The sequence below is a fragment of the Pseudozyma flocculosa genome, assembly GCF_000417875.1.
Source record: "Pseudozyma flocculosa PF-1 unplaced genomic scaffold scaffold00008, whole genome shotgun sequence".
Classification (NCBI taxonomy): Eukaryota; Fungi; Basidiomycota; class Ustilaginomycetes; order Ustilaginales; family Ustilaginaceae; genus Pseudozyma; species Pseudozyma flocculosa.
The window spans coordinates 60,683-77,583 of NW_006920876.1; the positions used below are offsets into that span (position 1 = coordinate 60,683).

The 16,901-nt window shown below is 66.7% G+C and overlaps 3 protein-coding genes across 3 annotated transcripts in view; 1 reads left to right on the top strand and 2 right to left on the bottom strand.

Annotated features, from left to right (window-relative positions):
- Window positions 1–1,989, bottom strand: part of PFL1_02725 (uncharacterized protein) — a gene marked incomplete at both ends in the record, with an annotated part of 4,305 nt that extends 2,316 nt beyond the window's left edge. The window contains one exon of the mRNA XM_007880241.1: window positions 22–1,989. Coding sequence (XP_007878432.1) covers window positions 22–1,989 — 1,968 coding nt within the window. The remainder of the gene's footprint in view (window positions 1–21) is intronic.
- An 8,149-nt stretch (window positions 1,990–10,138) lies between these two features.
- PFL1_02726 (uncharacterized protein) lies at window positions 10,139–12,369 on the top strand (the record flags this gene model as incomplete). Its single annotated transcript, XM_007880242.1, has 2 exons — window positions 10,139–11,786; window positions 11,927–12,369. The coding sequence occupies 2 exons, from the start codon at window positions 10,139–10,141 to the stop codon at window positions 12,367–12,369; spliced, it is 2,091 nt and encodes a 696-aa protein (XP_007878433.1).
- Window positions 12,370–12,870: 501 nt separating this feature from the next.
- On the bottom strand, window positions 12,871–15,039 carry PFL1_02727 (uncharacterized protein; the record flags this gene model as incomplete). The annotated part of the gene is made up of 3 exons (XM_007880243.1): window positions 12,871–12,978; window positions 13,080–14,534; window positions 14,626–15,039. 3 exons carry the CDS (start codon window positions 15,037–15,039, stop codon window positions 12,871–12,873), a joined length of 1,977 nt encoding a protein of 658 aa, XP_007878434.1.
- Window positions 15,040–16,901: the final 1,862 nt, after the last annotated feature.

A 16,901-nucleotide genomic window follows, 5' to 3' on the forward strand; every position in this document is an offset into this window, starting at 1 on the left:
ATCGAGTCGGTGGATTCAGACGAGCCCGGTCGCCGACCCTGGGGCTTGGGCGACGGGCGTCGCGGCGCGACGGCCGGCAGGCTCGGCGTCGTGGCCGTTGTCGGCCATCGGGCTCGAAGAGGGGCTGTAGCCGCCCTCGTGGAAGAGCGAGGAGCTCTCGGGCTGGGTGCTGGCGAAGCTGTCGCTCGACGATCGCCGGCGCATGGCAGCGTTGGTGCCGAGACTGCTGTACCTCCACGGCATCTCGGGCGGCTGGAGCGAGTCGCGCTTCGATGGTGCCGCCCCTCTCCTCATCGAGGCGCGGCGGCTCGAGGGCTTGGACCCGGGCGACGTCGGCGAGGCGGGATCCCCATCCTGCCCTGCTGCCTTGGCCGGGTGCGAGCGCCTCTTGGAAGCGTCCTTCTTGCCGGCTGCGTCGCGGCTGCTACCTGTCGACGTGCGACCGGGCACGGGGCCGACCAGGGCCAGCGGCTTGGGGTTGAGACCGAGGCCGAGGAGGTCGGCCGACTCGCTACCTGGCAGCCGCATAAACGTGTCGCGGCCGGCGATCATGGGGCTGGTCGAAGGCGTCGAGAAGCACTCGGGCACGCCCAGACCGCTTCCGGGCGGGAGCAGGTAGGGGTCGGGCGACTCCATGCCTTCCTCGTCGCTGCTGCAGCGCGCCAGCTCCTCCTGGAGCCAGGCGGCCTGCTCGGCCAGCAACTGGCTCGAGACGACCGAGCTCATGGTGCCGGTCCGGGTGCGCTTGCTGACGTGAAGCGTGGGCAGCGCCGGTAGCGCCGCCTGCTGCTTGAGGGCGACGGGCGACGGGCTCTTGTGCGACGAGGCGGACGGCGGCGTGTCCTGGAGCGACTCGCTGCCCCACGTCGGGCTGCTCCCGTAGTCGCTGTCGATGAAGCGGATATAGTCGTAGTCGGGCGAGCCTGGCGAAGGGTGGGTCGACGTCGTGGGCGAAGTATTGCTGGGCGCCATGGGGCTGGCGCGCGACCACTGCTCGTGCGAAGGGTTGCCCGGCGAGAAGAAGCGCGCCTGACGGCCCGTGGCGGGGCTGTAGCGCCTCCTCGATGGCGACCGCGTGCCGTCCTCCTCGGTGATGCTCTGCATCAGCGTCGATGCGCGGAAGCGACGCGTTGGCTTCGACTCGTCTGTGGCGAGCGTGCTGCTCCTTCGGCGGCCGGCCACAGCGGTGGGCTTGGTCCCGGACAGAGGCGAGGGTGCCGCCGGCGTCGTCGCCGACATCGTCGTCCTCATCGAGGAGGCGAATGAAGCAGTGGCACTCGTGGCCGGTGCCGATGAGGGTGAGGACGCCGGGTCGGCCAGTCGCGAGGACGCCTCGCGTCCGGGATGGATCATCGAGCGAGGTCGGGGCACGGTCGCGAGCGTGGATGCCGACGCCGTCGTGCTCGAGCGAGGCCGGGATCGCCTCACGGGGACGTCGAAGGCCACAGCCGTGGGGCTCTGGCTGTCCTTCTTGCCTGATGGAGCCTGGCGGGCCGGGAGGTGCGCACAGAGCTCCTCGAGCTCGCTGGCAAGGCTCGCGATGCTCGAGCTCGAGTCGTAGGTGACGTCGCTGTCGGCAGACAGATCACGGAGGCTAAAGTCGCTGCGCGCCCGGCGATGCTTGGGCGTCGAGACCTTGATGCGGACTGTGGCGCCGGATCGAAGGTCGTTGCGGAGCCCGTTGCGCCGGGCAGCTGCAGCCGCTGCGGCTGTCAAGGTCGAGGCGACCGTCGTCGCCGTCGAGTAGCCGCCGTCGCTCGACGCGTCGCCGCCCTGGTCGGCCTTTGGGACGGTGAGGCCGAAGCGAGCCGCCGAGTTGGGTCGTGGCGTCTGCTCGGATTCGGTCGAGGAAAAGGCATCGTGCGTCGTGGTGGGCGTGGTGCTGCTTGAAGGCTCGCCGGGCAAGCCCGATGATGACGGCGCCGAAGACGACGGCTCCGACGACGGCTCCGACGGGGCCATGGCCGCGTGAGAGGACTGTGAGAGCATGGCTTGCCAGCTGAGGACCCGGCGATAGGGCAGGATCGAGCGCCTGTTTGGCCGGTCTTGGTACGAGTCGCGGCGTGGCGCGAACGGTTGCTCGGACGAGAATGTGCGAGAGTCGGGACGATGGTCGCCGACGTTCTGGCTCCTGCGACGCTCGGCGAGGAGAGTAGGGTGTGCCGACGATGGACGGGTGGGGGGCACTGAGGAGGAGCGCAGGTAGGGGAGGTTGACGTGGTAAGTACCTGAGCTCGACATTGGGATGCTGCGGGCGAGATCGATGAGGAGCGGAAGGGAACGGCGACAACGGAGCAAAAGGAGCGACGGCAACGAAACCGTATGGGAGACTGAGCGGCTAGCAGGGACAAGCTGGGGCGTCGAGCAAGACGCTGGACGGAGCGCGAGGCAAGAGGTCGTGCCCTTGACCCTGGGGCCATCGGTTGTCCAGGTGCTGCCCGGGCAAAGGAAGGCACGCGGGAGCAGGAACCCCCAACACGGTGGCGAGCAGGAACGAGAGATGGAGCGACCGAGCAGAACGTGCAGTGCCAGCAAGGGAGGGGAGAGTATAGGCGGGGATGGAGAGCGGTGGCGAGGGGAGGATCGTTGAGAGTCGTCGAGAGCGAGGCGAGCGGACCTTCATGAGCTCGACCGCAAACGACGTCGCAAGGCCAGGCCAAGGAGGGAGCGTGCCACCGTGCGCTGCCAGGATGCGCGCTGGGAAGGTGACGTCCAACCCAGGAGGGCTAGGCTGAGGTCCCACAAGATTGGCCTGCGTCGGTACGGGCAGGAGGGGAGGAGTTGCGGACTCGCTCGTCTGCTGGCCAAGGCGAGGAGCAAGCAAGGTTTGCAGGCCGCCCCTCCCGACCACTTTCTACTGCAGGCTCGACGACTAATGGCTCGATGGCGACGACTAGCGTCCCTATGCCAGGTCGAGCAGCAGCAGATGGGATCGCCTCGGATGGAGAAAGAGCCCGGCGTTGTGGCCCCGCCAAGCGCGCCCCGGTTGCCTGGATGAAAGAGGCGGCGAGGGGCGGCGACAACGGCGGTCCGGGGCGCAACCTTGGATCCAGCGGCACCGACACCGGGCGTTGGAGCCGTACGTGGGTACGTACGGTGCTGCCGCGTCCCTCTGAACGAGTGTGGGTGACATGAGGCCGCGCCATCATGAAAAATGGACAGGCGACCGACCGGCCGGACGAGCGAAGCAAGGGCGTGGTTGCCATGGCAAGCGATGCCAGGAGGCCCGTCCTGTCCTCGTCGTCCTCGTCCTCGTCTGGGTGCGCGATGTGGCCAGAGCAGCGTCGGCCAGAAGGCTGCCAGCCGCTCATCGAGGACGGGGAGCGGCACGGCATGGCAACGTGCCACCTCGCGAGGCGACCGAGAGGCCGACCGACCGACTCGCCGGGTTCGAGGGCCAAAAAAGAAGCAAAGGTGGCGTCGCGTCCGGTGTTGGATGCATTGTCCGCTTGCCTCTCGCAGCGAGTGGCCGGCGAGGCCAAGAGGCTAGGATCCCACGCCCGCGGAGCCAGAGGGCAGGGCAGCGTAGGGCAGGGCAGCGTAGGGCAGAGCAGACAAGCAAGAGCCGCAGAGGCGGCTGCTGCTGCTGCTGCTGCATATGCTGTGGCCCATATGAAGAAGCAAGGTTGGCCGTCATGCGATGGTCGTTGGACGACAACCGGCGAGGGAGGGACCTCGGTGGCTCTGCCTAGCCTCCGGCCTCTGTGCGGCGAAAGAAGCAGATGCACAGAGAGCGGCAACCTAGCACCGCTGGCGTGGAAAAGGGCAAGCGAGGCAGGCGGCCAAGGCAAGGCTGGCAGACCCTGACAGGCACCAGCCACAGCCACGGCCTCGGCCACGGCAACGGCAACAGCCACAGAAAGAGCAGCCAAGCCACACGGCCAGCCAGGCCCGCCGACAGCCGCCAGAAACCTTCTGAGCGGACTGGGGGCCCACTCTAGTCCCGCCTGGCCTGTCTGTCGTCCCTGCCTCGCGCCGTATCCCTCGCCCGCCGTTGACATTGACCAACGACGACGGTGAGGGCAATGATATGGCGGCAAGGCCACGTACTAGCTCGCCAAGACCAGCGGGGCCAGCTCTCGTCGCATGCTAGGCGGGCAATCAACCAGCGTAGCGCAGCTTAGCGCCTGGCTCGTCATCGTCGACGAGGCGTGCCTACGTGCGTGCGTGATGGATGAAGCGCAAGCCTCGTGGGCCCAGCTGAGAGCAAGCGACGGCCACAGCTAGAGGCAGGCAGGCAGGCAGGCAGGCAGGCAGCTGAGGGAGCGTGCGGGCGAGAGAGGGAGCGCGACGTTGCAACAACCAAGCAGCAAGGCGCCATCACGACGCGCGCTCGGCAAAACCGCCTGCCCGCTCCTCGCCGCCGCCCGCCCGCAGCGTTGCCGCGCATGCACCTGCTTGCACCGCTTGGCCCGCCTGCCCGAACCGGGTCAGAGCGTGGGGTCCCAGCCAGCCGGACGCCACCGCCATCATCACCGCCCGCCGCCATCGACAATGATGCAAATCTGCGATCAACACCACGGCGGCGGCGGGGCAGCGCTTTGCCCATGGGGTCCCCTCGCCGCTCTCATCGATCAGAGGGCGCGACAACGTACGTGACGTTCTCTAACCTAGCACCGACCGCCGTTGCTACCCGTGCCGTGGGGGCGAGGAGCGTGACCCTCTCTAAACTTCGTCGGCATCGATGAGGGCAGGGCAACCTTCGACGACGACGGCCAAGAGGCGCCTGACGGCCTCGCCTCGCCCGCCCCCCGGATACAGGTGCAAACGACGGGCAGCCGCGGCTACCCGTCGATCATCATCGACGACGACTGCGTCCGAACCGGGCCCCGACGGACACAATAGCGAAACGAAACGAGACTACGAGGCTCGCGGCTCGCTGCACTCACCCTAGATTATTAAGTCTTTGGACGAGCCTAGAGTAGAGTCGGCCTTGCTTGCAGCTGTCTCTAGCTCCTCTGCAGGTCCAAAGGCTGGGCGGCGTTGTCGGAAGGCTGGCGACGCGGTACTGTCGGGCTGCGTGTGTGAATCACACTACTCTCCGGTCGTCCTGATGATCGAGTGACAGGCAGGCAAAGCAAGCCGAGACGCCGCAGGGTGCTTCGTCTGCTTGCCCTGGGAACCTTCGCTGGTCGGCTTGTCGTGGCAATCTACGGCAGCAGAGTGCCTGGTTGTCACACGTCCGGTGCGCTGGTCAGCTGGTCAGTTGCTGCTGACGCGCCAGGCAAGGTCGGCTGGATCGGTGAGAGGCGCCCGCTCGTGCGCGTCTTGTGTCGATCAGGAGCAGTAGCTCGCGCGGCGCCAGGTCGTGAGCGCAGGCGCGGGTCGTCGGATGTCGATCGGCGTGACGGAGCGTGGGGCCGGTGGGTTCCGAGCGCGTGTAATGAAGCCGTCCGCAGTAGTGGCGATCCAGGCGCAGGGCGGTGCGGTGCGGTGCGGTGCGGTGCTGTCGAGCTGCGGCGAGGTCGGTCGGTCGGTCGGTCGAGAGGGCGGATGCGAGCCAGCTAGCTCGGTCGGAAACAAATGAACCCAGGCGATGGCGGCCAGAAGAGTCGAAAGTGGCCACGATGGCGATGGCAGGCGTGATGATGGTGGTGACAGGGGGGATGAACTATGAACGATGACGGGTGGTGGTGGTGGTTGGTGACGACGTTGGCGGCTCAGAGACGATGACCGTAGGTGGTCGGTCGGCGGGCGGGTCGAGCTAAGAAGGTAGGCGTGCTCGATGATGGGGTCAGAGGAGGTCCCGGACAGGTCATCAGTCGGTCGGTCGGTGATGCTCAAACCAGGGGGCAACGATGCATTGGAGCGGCGACCACGGATGGGTGAGCGGGCATAGTCATGCGGATGCCTGCCTGTAGCTCTTGCTCGACCCGAGCCACAGAAGAGGTACCGTACCGTACCTTGCCTTGCTCTGCCTGGCCTGGGCTTGTCGGCGTACGATACCGTCACCATAAGCCAGAGGTACCGCGCAGCCCCTCGAACGTTGCGCGCCCAAAGGCAGGCAAGCGCAAAGCCAAACTTGTGTGCCGTGACTGTGCGTGATGCTAACGTGTGAGAAGCGGCCCGAGGGGCGGGAGGAGCGGCAACGTCGATATGATGGGACGGACCTCCTTGCCGCTTGGAAGAGGCCAGGGAAGGGTGACAGCAGGCAGGCAGGCAAGGCAGGCAGGCAGGCAGGGACCCCTTCCATCCTCGGCGGCGGCGGCGGCGGCGGCGGCAAAGCCACGCAGCGCAGCGCCTGCAGAGAGGCAGGCAGGCAGGCAGGGGAACGAGGCGCGGGGGGGAGGCCAACGCCACGAAGGGGGCTCGAGGGCTCGACCCAGCGGCCTGGCTTCATGCGGCCATACGAGTGGTGCCGGTGCGTCGTCGGTGGTCCCTGAAGGCAGGCAGGCAGGGCATGCCTGCAGGAGGTGTCGCGTCGATGGGAAGAACGCAACGCACGCAACCAACTCAGCCAGCCAAGAAGGCCTGCTGGCCTGCCATCCCGTCGAGCACAGATAGAGGCGGATGCTGCCTCTGCTTCGACGCTCGCTGCCCGCCCTTTCTCCTCCATCGCATCGCCAGTCTAGAGTGAGTAGACTGCCCCTTCCGAGACAGGACTAGTGTACAGTACAGAAAGAAGAACAGCTCGAGCGAGGCCGAGAGGCTAGCTGGGCAGGCAGGGGAGACGTGAGGCAAGCCAAGGCAAAGGGCGTGCCTGCCTGCCTGTCTGTCTCTTCTGCCGTCTTGACAGGCAGGCAGGCAGGCACGCGCGCATGGGGCTCGCGACTCTGGCCTGCCTCGCCTATCCTCGCCTCACGAGGCAATCCTGATCGGCGCCCTTGCTTGCGAACCCTGACCTGACCTGTCCTGACCTGGCCGGCGCAGAGAGCGGGCACCTTCAGGCAGGGGCGAGGGGAAGAACGCGGCCACCACCACCGCCGCCTGGCTCGGCACTTTCGGAAAGCGCGGTTGCAAAACCAAGGGTCCTGCCTCGAGGTTAGAGCTCATCTCGACCGACCCCTTGCTCCCTTCCCTTCCCTTCCCTTCGGAGAGGCAATCTCGACCCCTGCCTCTACTCTTTCTGGTAGGCCGCGATCCTTCCCCCCCTACCCCTCCTCGGCCCCTTGTTGCTCCGCCATCCTCCTTCGACGTCCCTGCCCTGTCGTCGCCGTAGCCTTCTTTCTGTTCTGGCCCTGATCTTGGCGCTGCGGAGGCCTGTACCAAGGTGGCTGGCTGCTCGGAACATCACGCTGGCCGAAGACGACGGCCCGACCGCACACGCGCAGCAGCAGTGACCCACTAGGCACACTGACAATGGTGTTTGCAAGTCACCGTCAGATGAGGAGGACAAAAGAGGGCGAGCCGACGACGACGAGGATGGTGGCAACGTGCGGTCGTGGTTGGTGGGGCCCGAGAGCGACTCTCGCGCGCAAGCGGGGAGCGGATGCTGCCGGCGCCGTCACCGGGGATCAATCGACGATCTGCTGGACCGCCTTGCGGGCATCTCTCTGTTTGCCTCGTGCCGTCGTGCGGCCGTTCACCGACCCGCTGCCCCTCATACAACTATGCAGCACCCAAGCAGTCGTGGTTGATCCAACTCCATCTCCCGGACAGGACCATGACCACAGGGTCGTCTCTGGATCGTATCTCCTCTGTCGTGTCTAGTATCGGGAGCCGGGGCCGTGATAAACTCGACAGGAAACCACCCACCGGTGGGTGCTACCTCCGGGATGCCCATGGACCAACTCAGCTGTCCACATGGTCGCGGCCTCCAACACGACGCCATGGCCTCCTCTTCGCGCGTAGCTTGTGCACAGGGCACCCCCAGTGCGCAGACTCTCGAAACTCACTCCGACTGTGGCTGATGAGGGGCTCGAGCGGTGCGAGGACCGGCCAGGGAGGTGCATACGGATGTCGGATCCCGGCGGCAAGAAAGCGTCCGACGCAGCACAGTGGCATCTCGATGTCCGACGCGCACAATGCTTGGTCTTCCGGTGAACTGTCGATGGAGGGAAGCTGAGGAGATGGCGATACAGGGAGCCATCTAGGCAAGGGAGGGAGTCAAAGTGTTTAGCTCGCGATCGTCGTCCAGAGTCACCGACGGGAGCATCTGCTTCTGCAGTGGAGCGTCGTCGATGAGACAAGGAAGAAAAGGGGGGAGCGAAGCATGAGCTTCCACCGAGCGAGAGAGCTTCCCTCTGGTCCGGGATGTTGGTGCCGATGACAGGCGAGTGGGCGATCGTCGAGCGACAACGACGACGACGAAGACGGCGAAGACGGCGATGATCTTTCCTTGTGCTCTCCGGGGGACAATGGGCGGACTTGGCCAAGGCAAGGCAAGGAGGACGTACCATGGTGTGGCTACCGTCCGTGGATCCGAGCGTGTCGCCCGGCTCCAGCTGGGCAGGCCCGGCGACGTCTGATCCTTCCGTCCGTTGTTGTCCGGTCGTGTGGAGCCGCTGTTTGCTGTCAAACGACTTCTACCGGCACGGTACTGTAAGCAGATGTGTCGTTGAACACCGGTATTCTGCTGCGCCAGGCCCGGGCGTCGGCTCTGTCCGCCACCACGTCGCGGTAAAGAGTGAGCGAGCGACGAGGGCGACGAGGGCGCGGCGGCGTGGGTATTTGATTGCTTGTGGTTCGGCGGCAGAACGACGACGACGGCCGTAGGGCGGGTGTGCGTGTCTGTGTGACGTCGGAACGTCGAGGGGAAAGAAGGATCGGGGATGCAAGGGGGTTGGCGTGGGTGCTGGTAATTTTCCCTCCTGGCCTTTCCGCCTGGCGCTCTCGAGGCTGAGCCGCAACCCGCGCCGGCTGTACCTACCAACGACACGACAGGAAGCGAGAAACGGCGCGTTGGGGTGCCGCCAGGAACCTTGCCTGCCTTTGCCTCGTGTATGGAAGGACCGGACGGGCATGGCAAGGGGCTTGAAGGGAGACCATGTCGACGAGGATCGAAGAGCTGTCAAGGGTCGTGAGAACGTCGGTGGGCGCAGGCGCATGAGCATCCGCCAGCCCGCCCGCCCGCTCGCCCGCCTGCGATGCAACCGCGGTACCCCCCGTGGTGGTGGTGATGGTGTGGACGCCTGACTTGGCCTGGCTTGGCCTGGCCTGGCCTTGCTGCCTGACACGTTTTGCACTCTGCCTGCCTATCCTGGCTGTCCCGACGTGGGACTTCTTTGGGCCCATGCAGCATCCGCCGTCCCCCTGGCTGGTGCCTGTACCCTTGCGTTGGCTTTCGGCAGCCTCAACTAGCTGTGTGTGAGGCGATGAGATCCGCCCGGGGGAGCTGTCACGACGTCGAGCCGATAGGGTTCTGACAGCTCGCCATGGGCCAAGCTGCGGCCCGTACTGTATGTACAACATCCACAGGCTCGAGGGTGGTCTGCCGATGGCGGGTCCTTGATTGAACTCTCTGTCGACGATGTCAAGGCCTCGAGTCGGGCCTGCTGCGGATCTGAGGGCGTGCAGCGGGGCGCTGGGGCGGGGTGGCGAGAAGCAGGCTGCTGCTGCGGCTGTCGTTTGCGCTCGACGAATGCCAGGCAGCGACAGTATGTAGTACTTAGGTGACGTCGGATGATGCCGCCGTGCTCAGTGAAGGCGACAGCGGCGACTCTTTCAGTGGCTAGAGCGTCGTCGCGCGCGGGCCAGAGGCAAGCATGGCCTGGCGACTGAAAACGCGTGGCGTGAGTTGGCGAGGCAGGCCTGCCTGCTGGCCCTCGCCCAGCTCAGTATGGCCTGGCCAGGCCAGGCAGAGGTCCGCCAAAGCTGCTGCTGCTGTTGACGCGCAAGTGGAGGTTGGGACCCTGTCAGAGCTGTTCGGATCCGAAGTATCGCTGCTTGACCCTGCCCCCGCTTGGGCGCCGGCGCCAGATTTCTTCTGGATTTTTGTTCTGGCATTTTGCGTGGGGCGCCGGCGCTGCCCTGCCAGCTCGAGAATTTTTTGAAGGGCCCTCACCACCACCTTGCAGCTTCGCCTCGACATCAACCGCCTCCAGCATCGCAACGCAACGCCGCTTGCACCATCACCTCGTATCGACACCCTCTCTCACCCCACCATACACACGCAGCGCCACTAGCGACGCACCCCCAGGCCTCACCGCTCGCCCTACTCTGCCCCGTCGCGCTCACCACCCCCAACACCGCCACCGCCATGCCCGACGCCTTCTTCCAGAAGAAGCGCAAGCGAGCTCCCTCGGCGGGCGGCGGCGGCGCCGATGTCAGGTCCGCATCGTCCCCGCGCGCCGGCCCCAGCTCGTCGCGCCGCCACACGGCCACCCTCTCGGCCCACAAGCGCGCCAACCGCAAGCGCCATGACGACGACAACGACTCCCCCGACAACGACGACGAGGGCCTCGACACCATGGACCTCCAGCACCGCTACGACCAGGGGCCAGACAGCGAAGACGAGGCAGAAAGGGCAGAGACGGCCGCAGAGGCCAGGGTCAGGCTCGCACGCCAGTACCTCGACGGCCTTCGCGCCGCAGACCACCCCGACGACGACGGCGCAGACGCCGCCGCCGCGGACCGCGACAACATCGCCGCACGCCTCCAAAAGGACGTCGCAGAGCTCAGCGGAAAGATGCACACCTTTGTCGCAAACCGCCTCGTCGCACCCACCGGCGCCGACCGCGTCCTCCTCGGCGTGCGCGGACACCGCCTCAGCGTCACGGCCGCCGTCGCATCGAGCGACGCCACCAGCCTCTTTACCGCGGGCAAGGAGGGCTCCATCATCCGCTGGAGGCTCACCGACGGCAAAATGGTCCGAGTGCTGCCCAAGCGCGCCAAGCGCCTCGACCAGGACGGCAGGCCGCTTCCGCCCACCAAGTCGCACCGCTCAAAGACGAGCGGCGCAGCCAGGAGGAGGGAGAGGATGACAAAGGCCAAGGGCAAGGCGCGTGCCACCGACGGGCCACACGGCGGCGCGGAAGGGGGCGGGGGCGAGGGCGAGGTTGAGGGCGGGGACGGTGACGAGACGAGCCGCGGCGCAACGGTGGGCGGCTACCTCGATGTGGGCGAGGGCGAGGGGCACACGGACGAGATCTGGGCGCTGGCCGTCAGCGGCGACGGCAAGTACCTGGCGTCGGGCGGCAAGGATCGGCGCATCGGCATCTGGTCGCTCGGCGACGACGACGAGGCGCGGCACGCGGGCGGCGCCGAGCGGTGGCTCAAGGCGCTCGGCGGGCACAAGGACTCGATCAGCGCCCTCTCGTTCCGCCCGTCGAGCTCGGAGCTCTACACGGCGTCGTTTGACCGCACGCTCAAGCTCTTTGACGTGTCGCAGCTGAGCTACATCGAGACGCTCTTCGGGCACCAGGAGTCGATCCTGTCGATGTCGTGCCTGCGCGCCGAGACGGCCGTGAGCGCCGGCGGGCGCGACCGGACGTGCCGCTTCTGGAAGATCCGCGACGAGAGCCAGCTCGTCTTCCGCGCCGGCGCCAAGAGCAGGCTGCGCGAGGTGCTCGAGGGCGGCGACCTGGCGCGGCTCGAGGAGCGCGAGCGCGACGACGAGGAGCAGCAGCGCCGCCGCGGCGTCAAGGAGTCCGAGGTGCGCGCCAAGGCCGCCGAGCTGGTCGAGGGCAGCGTCGACTGCGTCGCCATGGTCGACGATGCCCACTTTCTCAGCGGCGGAGACAGCGGCTCGATTTCGCTGTGGGACCTGGCGAAAAAGAAGCCCGTCTTTAGCGTCGCCGCCGCCCACGGCTTCCACGACGTCGTGAGCGAGACCGAGGGAAAGATCCAGACGCCGCGCTGGATCACGAGCCTCGCCTGCCTGCCCTACGGCGACGTCTTTGCAAGTGGTGAGTGCGCGGTGTACCGAAGCGCCCATGCCGCGCACATGCACGGCGATGGCCGGCGGTGTCCTTGATGCTGACGACGACTCATCCTCATCCTCATCCTCATCGTCTTTTTCGCCATCCCCGCCCTCCCGTCTCTGCAGGTTCGTGGTCCTCAGAGATCCGGGTCTGGGCACTCGACAGCCGTCTTCGATCCTTTAGCGCCCTCTTCCGCATCCCAGCGATCGGGTTCATCAACTCGCTGCAACTCGTCCAGCCTCCGCCCTCTTCGCTCTCGATCGACGCCGAAACGGGACGAAAGACGAGCGGGATCATCCTTCCGGCGCTGTGGAAACGCCGTGACGGTCTCTCGTCGTCGTCCTCGTCCTTGGTGCCCGTCGACGACGAGGAGGGTGACTCTGAAACCATCGAGGATCCCGAAGAGCAGGAGGGGGAGGGGGAGAGGGGGATGGTGAGGGGGAGCAAGGAGAGCGTCCCGCCCTTTTTGGTCGCTGCCATCGGCCAGGAGCCCAAGTTTGGACGGTGGTTCAAGATCAAAGAGGCAAAGAATGGCGCCCTCGTCGTGCCGTTTGCCTTTGAAGCCTAACTTGGTGCAGGGCAGGCATGCCCCCGACCGACGCGATGCCCTCGGTAGCTCCAGAGCTTGGTCCGTGTCGCGATGCCACCACTTCCCCCGCCTTTCCCTCCCCCTCGCACCCTCCTTCCCCCTCTTTCGATCCTCCCCTCAAAACATCCGCATCCTCATTCGCACCTTCATCCGCATGCATGCAGAACCAATCGAGCTGACCTGTCAGATCAGGGATGCGTATCGATTCGAGCGCGTCGGGACGACAAGAGGGGGATAGCGTGACAGCGAGAGAGAGAAAGAGCCAAGGAGCAGAGCGCGTGGGGGAACGGCGGGAAAGATGCAAGTGGACTGGGGCTCGATGGGCTTCGAAACGCGGACAGCGGGTATGGATCTTGGGTGCTGAGGTGCCAGAGAATGGGGACGAGGACGAGGACGAGGGAGCATGCACGCGCGCGCGAGAGAGAGAGGGAAAGGGAGAGGAGGCCGGGGAAGCAGACGACGAGCCCGCCCGGCGCTCCACTACGAGATAAAGACTTTGCGCAGGCTGGCAAAGGAGTAAGTCTCGCTTGTGCGCGGGCAGACGATCGTACTGCCGTCGCGGCTCTTGTCGACCATCTCTTCGAGCGCCTGCGATGTGGAGTGAGGGCATGGGATGAAGGACAATGGGGATGTCAGTCAGACCTCCAGCGACACAAAAGGAACATCGGAGCAGCGCACGCCCGACTCACCGAAAGCGCGTACACCCTGCCGTTGGGCATTGCCATGGGCGGGTTGTTCTCGTCCATGACCTTGCCGCTCAGGCTGCAGACGAGCGTCGAGTTGGCGTGGTGGCTCCACGGCACCTCCCTCGCCAGCGTGCCCAGGCCGTCGGTGTCGCAGACGGGGCAGTCGATGTTGCGGTCGTCGGTCGTCGGCCTGCCCGTCGCACGGCCGCGAGCCAGCGCCTGCGCGTGCGTGTGCGGCGCGATGCCCGACGACATCATGCTGCCGAGGTACGAGAGCGGCGACGAGCCGCCAGGGGCCCGCGCGCCTCCTTCGCCACGATCGAGCGCGCTACCGCTCCCGCTCCCGCTGCTGCTGCCGTCTACGCCTCCACCGGCAGAGCTGCTGCCTCCTCCCATGGCCGGTGGGAAGCGCGACGGCACCGAGACGGCGTCGGATTGCGTCGCGTGGCCACCCTCGATCAGTGCGGCCGAGGCGGCGTCGGCAGCCGTACGCCCGCCGAGGTGGGCGGGCGCTCCCGTCGAGCCGGCAACGAGCGATCGCGCCTCGTGGCTGTAGCAGGCTGGTACCTTAAGGCTCGACAGGCCGGCGCTCAGCGCAATGTGCAGAATCGGCTGCAGCGGCAGGCTGTGGATCTGCAGCGCGCAGACGCGGAAGCTGTCGCGCAGCGAGAGCCAGCGGTACGGCGTATAGAGGTCTTCGTAGGCCCAGCCGTCCGGGCCGCACGCGATCAGGCCCATGGCGCGCGACACCTGCTTCTTGATGGCCTCGTGCGCCGACCGGTCGTACTCGGCGTCCTTGTCGAGAGACGCGGACTCGGCCGCCGCCGCCTTGGACGGCGACGATGCCGAGGGCATGGCGGCCAGCGCCGCGACGGCAGCGCTGTGCATCGGCAGCAGGTGGCGTCGCAGGTAGGCTATCGCCTCGCGCAGCGATTCGGGCGTACGCACCCGCACCAGCTCGATGTACTCCTGGAGGCGCAGGTCGAACTCGAGCGGACTCTTGATCTTGCGCAGCATCGTCTTGTTCTCCGAACACCAAGCCAGCGCTGCCGTGCAGCTGGGTACGGCGGCGGCGGCGGCGGCGGCGGCGGCGTTTCGAGAACCTCGAACGGACGCCTGGCCGTCGTCTTCGTCGCCGTCGCCATCGTCGTGGCCGTTGTGGTCGTTGTTGAGCTGCCAGCCGGGCGGGACGAGGGACTGCTCGATTGTGGCAATCTCGGCAAAGAGGTCGGTGTCGACGAGGTCCTGGATGCCTCGAGCCTTTGCCAGCTCGTCTGCCGAGGAGCGATAGCCGCGGCGGAGCATGAAGTCGACGAGCATGCGGTCGAGGCGGACCTTGGACCACTCTGCAAATTCGGGGCTGGCGGAGCTGTCGATGGAATGGAGGTTGCTGAGGTGGTCGGTCCTCGACTGGGCCATGCGGAGCGTCTGCTTGGACTGCTGCGCCAGCGGGAGCATCTGCAGTGGACCGGCGGGGAGGCGAAACGGGGGTCGGGTCAGCGAGGTGCCTTCATGGGCGGAAAGCAAGAGCAAGGAAGAGGCTGCTCACCTTGCGCTTCAGCCCGCGCAGCCTGCCGAGCATGGCATCGAGGCTCCTTTCAGCCTCTTGCCTGACGGCGTCTGGATCGGAGGACGAGGACGAGGGCGAGGGCGAGGGATGCGGGAGCGGGGATGACGAGGCTGGGGGTGGCCGGCTCGCTGCCACCTTTGCCTCGAGGTCGTTTAGGGTGGACGAGCAAAAGATGAATTCGCGCTCGATGAGCCTCTGCTGCGTGCGCTGCTGCCTGCGCAGCTCGTCAAAGGGGAGCCTTGCGAATGGCTGTTCGAGGAGGAGGATGCCGTCGAGGTTGGGCCTCGAGGAAACGGGCTGCTGCTGGGTGACTGATGCCGAGGCCGATGCGGACGCCTCGACAGACTGCTGGGGCGGCTGCGGAGGCTGGCCGGCCAGCTGGGCCGAGGCCATGCTGTGCAGAGGCGGCGGCGGCTTCGGACGCCGAGGTGCGCTACAGGAGGTTGCGGCGGGATTCCAGCGGATGCGAGTGCAGCCGCTATCGCTTGAGGGCGATGAACAAGTTCAGGCGAGGGCTTGAGGGGATAGCGGGCTGTGATGGCGGTGATGGTGAGGATGGCAGTAATGGTGGTGGCGGCGAAGGTGGCTGCAGAGGAGGTAGGGTTGCGCGCCGGTGCGATAGGGCTCACCAGAGGCAGCAGGCTAGGCTAGGGGCCCAAGCTGCGCCTCGCACTCGCCTGACCTCGCTGGACCCTGCGCAACAAACGTCTGCAGCACGACCGGCCAGGCCAGGCCAGGTCAGGCGCCGGTGGAGCAGATCGGCTCCATCTACTTCATCGGGGACCGGATCCCGATGCCTTCCTTGCCGCGATGACCTTCGGCTCGGCTCCGACCCGCTCGCTCTCGAGGCCAGCGGGCTGGGATGATAGGCTGGGCTGGGTTGGCCATCGCGCGGTATCGATCGAACCACCCGACGCTGCGACGCGCTGTCTCTGACATCGGCTGGTGCCGGGAAGCGACGAGGCTAGGCTGGGGCGAGACCAAACTCAACCCACGCACGGGGTGATGTCATGCCTCTGGCCGCCCTTCTGCAGCCGTTGGTTTCGGGAACCGGCCGTGCGCGCTGCTGGTGGTTTGGATGTGGCTGCAGCGGTTGCGCTTGCTGCTGGGTTGCTTCTGTGCAGCAGCAGCAGCAGCAGCCACCAGCCAGCCAGCCAGCCAGCCGGAAGAGGAAGCAAGCAGGCAGGCCTGGCCCCGTGTTCCCGCCCCGCCCAGCCAGGTTTTCGGGTCGCCTCGCCCGCTTGGCAGGGCCGGCCTCCGAGCCTCGTTCGAGCCCGCCAGCGTGCGAGCAGCAGCAGCCAAGCAGAGCCTGCTTTTGTGTCTGGCCAGGAGCGGGCGCGCCGTTCCGGTCGTGCATGTGGAGGCCGAAAGCCCGCTGCGCACCCCGATCGCGGCCGCTGGATCGCCGCGGATCGAAGCCACCGCAGCAGCAGCAGCAGCTGCCCTTTCCGCCTTGCCTCCCTGCCGTTGCTGCAAAGGCCGCCGCAACCCAACGTGGCGCCACCTCGTCTTTTTCCAGACCGAGGCGGAAAAGGGCGAGCTGCTCGCAAGCCAGGCCAGGCCAGGCTAGCCAAGAAGGCATCGCGATCGGCCTCGTGCTGTTTGTGCTTGAGCTTCTCAACGTGGGGCGAGATCGGACCAGGAGCCGCAGCGTCCGCACAGGAAGACTCAGCGCAGCGCCTTGCTGCTTGTTTTCCGACCGGGAAGCCAGCGGGCAACCCTGCTGTTTGCTGCTTGGGGGGACACCTGTCGATCTGCCGTCGAGATCTCGAGCAGCGCCAGAGAAGCGCGGGCAGGCGGGATGGTCTGGCAGCAGGCCAGACTCCCCTGCCTGGCCATATCGGATCACGATCCGCCGCCGCCACATCGTCGTCGTTGTCGACGTCGGCCTGGCCGTGGCCGTAACTACGTGCGTGTTGGGCCGACCCGCCCAGGCAGGTCAGGCCACAACGAGACCGAGAAACAGGATGGCGGGGCGATCCGACGAGGCCACCGCGGCCGCCATCGCGAGACGCAGCGTGCACCGGGTCGGCCTGCCCTCCTTGCGACTGCGGGCGGGGAGGTCTGCCTGCTCTGCCTGCTCTGGCGGTGGTGGGCGCCGTTTGGGTGGTGACATCGATGCCAGGTAGCCTCGGCTGTCCTGGCCTGGCTCGCTGCCGCTGGGGTGGTGGCCACGCCCTGGCCCTGCGAGAGGGTTTGTCGCCGTCGGCCTGCCTGCCTGCCCGTAGCCTGTCTGCCCTCCCGCCTGCCCGGCT